The 9,934-nt window shown below is 44.9% G+C and overlaps 1 protein-coding gene across 4 annotated transcripts in view; it reads right to left on the reverse strand.

The window, feature by feature from the left end:
- Nucleotides 1–9,934, reverse strand: part of ash1l (ash1 (absent, small, or homeotic)-like (Drosophila)) — a 372,059-nt gene that overhangs the window by 52,865 nt on the left and 309,260 nt on the right. For all 4 annotated transcript variants that reach the window (XM_073061208.1, XM_073061209.1, XM_073061207.1 and 1 more), the window contains 4 exons: nucleotides 9,297–9,443; nucleotides 5,329–5,437; nucleotides 3,968–4,129; nucleotides 2,963–3,057 (listed from right to left, as the gene is read on the reverse strand). In XM_073061208.1, the coding sequence (XP_072917309.1) occupies nucleotides 2,963–3,057; nucleotides 3,968–4,129; nucleotides 5,329–5,437; nucleotides 9,297–9,443 (513 nt within the window). The remainder of the gene's footprint in view (nucleotides 1–2,962; nucleotides 3,058–3,967; nucleotides 4,130–5,328; nucleotides 5,438–9,296; nucleotides 9,444–9,934) is intronic.

Genomic DNA, 9,934 nt, shown 5'->3' on the forward strand with positions numbered 1-9,934 from the left:
TATTCTTTGGAGAGGAGGAGGATGAGAGGTAACTTGATAGAGGTGTACAAGACAATGAGGCATAAATAGAGTGGATAGTCAGCACCTTTCTCCCAGGGTGTAAATAGCCAATATAAGGGGGCATAATTTTAAGGTCACCGGAGGAGAGTATAAGGTGGATGGCAATGTTAGTTGTTGTTGTTGTTGTTATTGTTATTTCTTCACACAGAGTAGTGGGTGCGTGAAATGCACTGCTAGAGGTGGTGGCAGAGGCAGATTCATTGGGGACATTTAACAGACTCTTAAGACAGGCACATGGATGAAAGAGAAATGGAGGGCTATGCACGAGGGAAGGATCAGATTGATCTTGGAGTTGGTTAAAAGGTTAGCATATTATTGTGGGCCAAATAGCCTGCACTGTGCTGCACTGCTCTATGTTCTAATCTCTGGGTCCACGTGAAGGCTATGCAAATAACATCTTTTGGGCAAATAACCATGGATGGTGGGGATTGAGAGCCAGCATTGACAATGCACTAAACCTGCGATATGGTACACCATTGGTGGGGCTAATACAATGTCCTCATTGCAGAACCCATTTTGTCATGTCACAACTATGGTGACTGACTCAGAATCCTTAATTCTGAACACGTCAGTCACTGAGTGTTGGGAAAGGGGTGCAAACTCAAGGAGGAAGTGCTACTTTCGAATCAAAATGCCTACAGCAGTCAAAGCAGGCAGAATTAATAAAGAGAATAGCTACTATTCCACTGGATATTATACATGTACACTTAAATAAATATGTGCATGTTTATTTAAGAGTGAACAAAGTCCCCACAGGACAGGATTAATTTGTAATAATACCACAAAAATTCAGCTATATATATAAATGCACACACACCCAAGTCTCTCTCTGCTTTTGGCAATGTTTCTTTCACTTTATCCCCTTGTTACTTCCTTCTGGAGCTGTCTCCAGATTGAAAGGCCAAACCTGCAAGCAGTTCTTGTTACTGTCTCTCGCCTCAGGGACTGACAACTCTTTGCCTCCCACAACAGCTAAACTCAGATCTGCCTGCTGAAAATGGCTTGCATTCACGTGGCACCTTTCAATTTGTAGTCAATGAGGTTCTTGAGAAATGTAACCACTAGTCACGTAACTATAAAGTGCAGAAAAAGGCCCTTTGGCCCACCTTGTCTGTGCTGATGAAGTTGGCTACCTCAGCTATGCCTGAAATGTCACCTTCCACCTTCCTTTCCAGTCCTAAGACATACAAGTTAGGGCCCGAAACATCAACTGTTAATCAATTTTCATAGATGCTGCCTGACCTGCTGAGTCCCTCCAGCATTTTGTGTGTGTTACCTGAGCTAGTCCCAGCTGCCTGGCTTGAACTCATATCTCTCTAAATCGTTCCTATCCATGTCACTGTCAAATGCCTTCAAAATTAACATAATTAAGAATTAGATGATAACGATCAACACTATTTGTCACAAGCACGTCAAAACATACAGCAAAATGCACCGTTTGCTTCAACGACCGACACAGTCCAGGATAGGCAGCCTGCAAGTGTTGCTATGCTGCTGGCACCAGTGTAGCATGCCAACAACTTACTAACCCTAGCCTGCATGTCTCTGGACTGTGGGAGAAAGCTGGAGCACCCAGTGGAAGCCCACGTGGTCACGGAGAGAATGTACAAACTCCTTACAGACAGCAGTGGGAATTGAATCCTATCTGCCTCAGAAATCATGCTAAAGATTAGCTTTATTTGTTAGGTGTACACTGTGTTTGCATCAACAACCAATACCAGTACAAGGATGTGGTGTAAATAGTCATGTTACTGTGCCGCCCCGTTAATGCTCAATGTTCCCTTGCTGCTCTCTCTTGCAGCATTCATCACCGTTTTGCTGTTTTTAAAAAAAATTCCTGTGGCTCTGTGTAAAGCACTTCATTCATTTGATCTCACCTCCCATGATTTTATTTCATTGCATAATACAGATCCACGAGGTATAGAAAGCTGCTGTAGATACACAGACCCACCAGTAAAGGGTTAAGGTTTCGGGTGAATGCACAGCCAGTGTGGGGTCAGTAACCCAAGCCCTCCTCAGCTGGTGACGGGAATGTGCTGGATCCCACCACTGTCAGCTGTTGTTGAAGATCATGGCCAAGGGGATGTGAGTTAATGAGGGGCCTAAGTGAGAGAGGTCAACGATGAAATCATTTAGTGGTGACTGTTTGGGCAGCTGCTGCTTTGCTGGGGCAGGAGTCCAGGTCCTCAGCGGGTCCCGTCCAGTGTTAGTGCTGAGCTGCAGCTGAAGCCTGGCAGCACGGTGGGGCTCTGAAGTGACCAAGGGCACTGCTGCTGGCAAGCTGCTTGGCAGTGCGCCTGTCTGGCATGGTTTGTCTTCATCAGACGTGAGTAGAATTTCTTACCACTGAGCTGTGCAGGGCCAGGCATGGCAGTGAGGCTGCCAGTGATCACCGAACCGATAAATGTTGCATTTGAAATGCACGTGGATAGGTAGGGGTCTTGATTACTAAAAAGGTTATGGTAAGTCAGGAGAATGAGGTTGAGAAGGAAAATCGATCAGCCATGATCAAATGGTAACTCTGAAATGGACAACCCCAGGCCAACTGTGAAAGGAGGGTTGGACATGGGGCTAGCAACCCAATCCTGTAAAGACCCAGTGCTATAGAAATGCCAAAAGAACCTCCCAAGACTTCATCTCTGGGAGAGGAAGATGATGAGGTAAACCTTTGAAAATTTAAAAGACTGGCCTAGGACAGAGGACTCAGGTGAGCTGCTGACAGTGGCCTATGCCCCAGTAGGGGTGATGGGCTTAAGAAGAGGAAGATGATTAAACAGAGTCCAGGGGCCAGATGGCCCTACTTTTGCTCCTATGCCGTATGGTCTGATGCATTTCTGGCTGCAATGTGCGTAGATTTGTAAAACCAGCTTGAAGAGACGTTGGTGCTGGACAGTGGCCCTACCTTTCTCTGTTGGACATAGGCTTCATCTGGTGTGGCTGGTTCAGCTTAGCAGGGTTGCCGACACTCTCACTCGGTTCTTCCGACACGTGTCCCCTCTGTAAAGCAACCGGATACATCTCCTAAGTGACAGCAGCAGAAGATGCGCGCCTTCTTGACTGACACAACCATGCAACTCCTGTGGGACAGCAGTTGGTGTAGGGACTACCTGAAGCAATCTAAGGACGTCCAGGGTCTCACCCTCACAACCTCCAGCCTCCCCGGTCTGCATTTGCTTCCCTGATCTCTGGTCTCAATTGTGAGAGGGAACAGAAGCGGACTTGCCTGTGACACCCCTGGCTGGGCTCAAGTGCCGTGGGGAGAGTTAGCCCACTTGGAAAGGGGAGAACAAAGTGGAGTGGGGATCTCAGGAGATTAACTCCCAACAGCTAATGAAAACAATGGAGGACATGCCCTCTTCTCATTGCTATAATCGGGGAGGAGGTACAGGAGCCTGAAGACACATACTCAATGTTTTAGTAACAGCTTCTTCCCCTGTGCCACCAGATTTCTGAATGGTCCATGAACCCACAAACACTACCTTGCTTTTCTTCTCCTGCATGAAATTCTTAATTGTAACTTATAGTAATTTGTTATGCCTACACTGTACTGCTGTCACAAAACAATGCATTTCACATCTAACATCAGTGATAATAAACCTGATTCTGACTCTGGAACCCAGGACTGTTGGTGGTCACACCTCTAGAATAAGGAGACCTTATTCTTTACCAAATTTGGGGAAGGTTTCAGATTAGGGTTAGAATAAAGTGGCAACCTTTAAGTTCTACTGGATGAGCAGTGTACCCACTCCATTTGTGGGAGGGAGCCTGCATTCTGAACAAAGGCCACAGTTAGTTTGCCCCACTGTTCCAGGCCAGTGTGACTGGGATTGTTCTCAGCTGCCAACACATTTGGAGTGCAGAGTTGCTCATCAGTTCCTTCCCTCAGCCGGCAGCAGAAGGTACCCACCCTCTTCTTTAACCGGTGCTTTGACTTCCTCTTCTCCTTCAACCTGCCTGGTTTCTTCTGTCCATTCGCCTGCTGGCCGTGCTTGTTCAGCTGCCCATTCATCCTCTGGCTCCGGCCACCGATGATGCCCCGGCACTTCTCCGCCCCGCACTTGCACAGTTGCTGCAACACAAACCAGGGGTTACAGGAGCAGGTGTGAGCGAGCCCAGCTGGGAGACTGATCTTGCCTGACTTTGCCTCAGACACCTGCTGCTGCAGAATGTCACAGCGGAAGGAATGTGGATGGAGTGGCTCGTGTTTTCCCTGATGCTTCCTAACCTGGCAAATCAAGGACCTGCTTGACAGCATGAGTATGGGAAATGATAGTGAGAATGTCTGACGGCTGACATATTCTGCTGTTTCAGGGCATTTCACTGGCTGATATGGGATCCCTGCTTTAATTCAATCTGCAGAGTCCAGAAACAACCACACTCAGGGCAAGGGCAGCACACTAGCTAAAGTTAGTGTTAAAACTCCATGAATAATTATTCATTTTATTTAGAGATACAGCGCAGAATAGGCCCTTCCAGCCACGCTGTTCAGCAGCCCCCGATTTAACCCTAACCTAATCATGGGACAATTTACATGACTAATTAACCTACATCTTTGGACTGTGGGCGGAAACCGGAGCACTTAGAGATACTCATGCATTCCATGGTACAGGGGTTGTGGGATTGAACTCCGAAGTGCAATGCCCCAAGCTGTAATAGCGTCCATGCTAACCGCTATGCTACCGTGGCGCCCAGTCTGTCAATGGATAACACAGTAACTGAATGAAGCCTGTTGAATAGATAATGTGGTTAACAGAATAATGAAGATGTGGGCTGAATGTTCTATATCTTAGAATTATTTTTTAAGTAAACTCTACTTTGAAATTTGTTAAATGGTTGAATCCAGAGTGAAGTGCCCTCTAACACTGACTAACCTGTTACACACACCCAAGGCAGGCAGTTAGGACATGATATGGTTTCGATAGAGTAAACCTCCCTCTAACACTGTATCCCAGAGCAGGGGGTTAGGGATGTATGGTTTTTGATAGAGTAAACCACCCTCTAACAGAGGAAGAGTTTCCTCTGATACTATTCTGTTATACACTCTAGGGTAGAGAGTGTATGTGTAAGAGAGAGAGAGAGTAGAGACAGATAGCACATGTCAGATAGAGAGAGCAGAGCTCAAGGTAACACATAAACACAAAATGGTTTAGACAGAGTAAAGATCCTCAACTTCCAAATTTCTGCACCATCCGGATTGAGATGAATATCAGTGCCCTGCATTGAGCTGTGACTTCTGATGTCGGTCAGAAACAAAGATGTCCACATTACCTGCTTTTCCAGGTTGAATGCGTGGAAATTGTAGTCGTAGGTGAGTTCGGTGCCAGCATTCACATCTTTCAGTGCAAACAGACCGATCCTGTAAACTCCATTGACAGACCTACAGAGGGTGGAAGTGTGTGGTGGGGGCAGGGGTGCAGAACAAATTGAGGTTGTGAATGAGTTAAAATGCTTCCCCCAGCCACAAAACCATTAGATCTTGGGGAGCTGTGTTGCAAAGGTCACCGTGTACTTGACAAACACGGCAGTCTGCTTCAGCACAGTCTGAGCTAAGATACACAAAATATGGTGGCCCGGAGAGTAAAAGAAAATCAGTAAAAAGTGAAAAACCCATGGAGATCATCAGACCATTAGACACAGATTTAGGCCATTCAGTCCATTGGGTATGCTGTCATTCCATCTTGGCTGATTTTTTATCTCTTTCAACCCCATTTTCCTGCCTTCTTCCCCTAACCTCTGATACCTTGACTAATCAAGACTTCATCAACCTCTGCTTTAAATACCGTCAATGACTTGGCCTCAAGCCATCTGTGGCAATGAGTTTCACAGATATGCTAACCTCTGGCTAAAGAAATTCCTCCTAATTTTTGTTCTAAATGAATGTCCCTCTATACTCAGGCTGTGGCCTCTGGTCGTAGACTCCCCCACAATACAAAACATTCTCTCCACATCCACTGTATCTAGGCCTTCCAATATTTGATAGGTTTTCAATGAGATCCACCCTCCTCATTCTTCTAAACTCCAGTGAGTATAGTCTGACCAATGGCTTATAAAGCCTCAGCATTACATCCTGAGATGGTAGGGGGAGAACAGAGGGACTGCCTGCAATCAAACAGCCTGAGGAGGGAGGGCTGCCCTTTCTAAATTCCAGTTTAAGAGACGGTCTCAGTCACACTGCACAGAACAGGCCCTTGGGCCCAACATGTCCACCTGACCAAAGTGTGCACTTAAGATAATCCCATTTGCCCTATCCCATAAACCTTTCCTATCCGTGTACCTGTTTAAATGCCTTTTAAATGTTGTTATTGTACTTGCCTCAACCACTTCCCTCTGGCAGCTCATTCCATACACATGCCCACACATAGCACTCTTTGGGTGATGAAGCTGCCCCCTGTCCCACTATTGCTTTATCTCATTTCCCATCTCATCAGATGCAACACTGAGTTACCTAAATGAACGACTGAAGTCCAGTGAGGTTGTCACCACTGTGGACAACAGCCTAGCCTCCATTGCAAGATCTTTGAATCAATGGGGTCAGTTTGAAAAGAACCCACTCTTGCACACAACTTGCATGCAACCCTGAGGGGGTGATGTTTGGTGAAAGGAGCCAATCTTCAGTAAAGGTTCAGGCCAACAGTGTCAGTATTAAAGATCACACTGCACTGATTGGAAAAGAGAATGTTCTTCACTGCAAAAGTAGAAAACAGTCTGCCTACAAATTAATTCAATGCTGCTCAAAGTGATACATCATAAAGCACGATTAGTTAACCCAGCCAGATGCAGGAGCCCACTGTGTGCCAAGGTGGTGTATCCTCTGATAAAATATTTGGATTGGATTGCCCAGTGGAGGCCTTGATCAGGAATTCACCAAGCATTTAAGTGTTCTTAGCCAATAGCAACAGAAAGTCTCTGCTTTTCTGCAGACACCTTTGGCTTGGGACAGGATGGAAAAGTTTGAAATCCTCAACTGGTTTCAGATAGTTAATGGTCAAGATGAGTTCCTGGGAGTTTTAATATTACATCCAACAATACTTCTCACTCAAAACCCCGATCTGTCTTCACTACACCAATGCCTATTCTGTGAGGATTCCATTTTACAATCTCTGTTGGATCTGCTCTGATGACTCACTGCATTTAAACCGTCTTCCTTTATCCTTACAAAGCTTTCCCCTACTATAATAGATAGGTTGTGGCCCTATCTCGTCTAATTCCCGTATTTCTGCTCTCAGCTACTCTCATCCCAGCTAGAGTTCCTTGCCCAGAATTATTTTACTTTTTATTCAGAGATACAGCATGGTAAAAGGGTCTTCAGGCCCAATAAGCCCATGCTGCCCAATTATTCTATAACCCGTACTGCTTTGGAATGTGGGAGGAAACCCACAGTCGCAGGAAGAATGTAACAAACTCCTTACAGACAAGAATAGAATTGAACTGAGGCCGCTGGAGCTGTAATAGCATTACGCTAACCACTACACTACTGTGCTGCCCCAAAATCTCACCTGTCTCCTTGGGTTCCATACACAGTTGGCCACGTCGATCTTTAAGGGAACTAACTCTTCAGGTTTTAAAAATTTTACAGATAAAGCATAATAACAGTCCCTGCTAGCCCAACAAGTCCGCACCACCCAACTATACCCAATTAACCTACTAACCCGTAATGCCTGTGGACTGTGAAACCACAGCACCCAGAGGGAAACCCACTTGATCATGGGGAGAACATACTAACTCCTTATGGACAGTGATGGGAATTGAATCTGGGGTCACTGGTGCTATAATACTGCTACGCTAACCTCTAAGCAATTGTGTCGCCTTAATCTCCCACATTCAGTGGGTCATTTTCCATAACCTCAGCCATCTCCACTAAGAACTTACTACACACGTTTGCTTCCTGTTCAGTGTTCAAAGGGACTGTTTCCTCAGTCCACCAACGGAAGTCTACTCGAGCCTCCTTACCATACAAAACCTTCTCCGTTACCCCTTCCCTCTTCTACAAGCAAGGGTGAAGAATTGCTTTCAATTTTGCGTATTGCATTTGTTGGTGAGAATATGGTCTTTATATCAGAGACACCAAATACAGATTAGGTGTATTTGGAACACCAATGTTCAGTCCATAAAGGTGACCCAGCTTCCAGTCACCTATAGTTGAGTTCTTTGTCTTAGTCTACTTTGATCTGTCTCCAGCCTTGTACAACAATTGCAATGCAAGCTAGAGAAATAGTGCCTCCTCTTTTTTTCCTGGGAATATTATTTCAGGACTTGACATTGAATTTATTTCATTCAGTCCCCTTTCATCACTGCAACTTTCTCCCCACACGGCTTACATTCCCGTTTCAGTTTATTCAATTTTACTTCTTAGTCCTGGAATGCTCATTTTTAAAGTAATTGACAACTTAGGTTGGCAGCCCATCAAAGACATTCCTACTGTTTGCTTCATACTCTGCCCCCACCTGACTAAAACCTGAGAACTTGAAACTCCACCCCCTGCCCCACACTCTGATGAGATGTCTCACATCCAAAATGTCGACTCTACCTCTCTTGCCACTGATACCAACTGACCTGCTGGTCTTGTATGATTCAGGAATAACTCCTTTCCCTCCGTCATCAGATTACTGAATGGACCACGAACTCATGAACAATACCTGACTATTTTCTCTCTTTTTGCACTATTTATTTTAGCTTTCTGATTGGAACTTAAGATTTTTTTAAATTATTGCACTATATATTGCTGCAAAGCAACAAATATCTTGACAGACACCAGTGAAAATAAACCTGATTCTAATTTGATTCCAATTCTCTATATACCAGGGATGTTTGTGATGAGAAGCTAATCAGTCACAAAGTATGTAAAACAGTATAGCACAGTAGGGGGCCCCTTTGGCCCACAATGTTGTGCTGAATCTTAAACCCTACTCCAAGATCAATCTAATCATTCACTCTCACATAGCCTTCCATTTTTCTTTCTTTTATGTGCTATGTAGGGATACAGCACAAAAAGACAGGCATTTTGACCCACTGAGTCCATGCCAACTGTCCATCTTTTATGTCTTATGAAGTATTTCCCCAGTTGGCCCAGGGACTCTGTCAGTACTTCGTGCAACTGGGTTAACCTTTTCAGAAATTTTACCTAATTGCTAGACAGCGGTTAACAAGCTGCTGGTGATGTTGTACAATGCAACTTTAGTGCTGCCCAGGAACAATATATACAGCCCACAATCGATGTAATCCCTCTGCCCTCTTACCATTTCTGCATTTCACAGTTGGGGCTGCAGCTGTGGTTTATGAAGCGAGCCTCGTTGCCCATGCGATAGCTGTCGATCACCATCCCGCTGTCTAGGTTCAGGCAGTAGTGGTCATTGTGGTTCTGGTATTGTTCTATCATCCGGTTCCTGGAGGGGAATACAAGAAACATTATGGCCTCTGCTTGGCACTGTGCATGCAACGTTGTGTCTGAATTGCAAGGCTCGGGGTAGAAATTGAGTTTATTGCCATATGGACAAGTACATCTATGCATAGGCTTGCAATTAAAAACTTATTGCAGCAGCATCACGGGTCATACAGAATTAGAAAAAACATTCACAAGAAAGACAAAAAAATTAAACATACTTTACACAAGAGTGTACCTCCATATTCTCATAGGCTTTTTCCCAGACTAAAATTATATCAGCTTTATGCTTTACTCTGTATTCTCCTTGACAAAAACAGTGTCCACTGTAGTGCAAAGTGGCCCATACTGTTGCTGTACTGAGGCAGTGACCAGAGTTGTGCAGGTTGGTTCAACAACAAAATGGTTGAGGGAAGTAGCTGAGTCTTTTGCACATTAGTTGCTTGGTGCGGTCTTTCATTAACTATTGTGTTTCTTGGATTTACTATGTATGCC

This window comes from Hemitrygon akajei, chromosome 11, assembly GCF_048418815.1.
Source record: "Hemitrygon akajei chromosome 11, sHemAka1.3, whole genome shotgun sequence".
In the NCBI taxonomy this organism is placed as follows: domain Eukaryota; kingdom Metazoa; phylum Chordata; class Chondrichthyes; order Myliobatiformes; family Dasyatidae; genus Hemitrygon; species Hemitrygon akajei.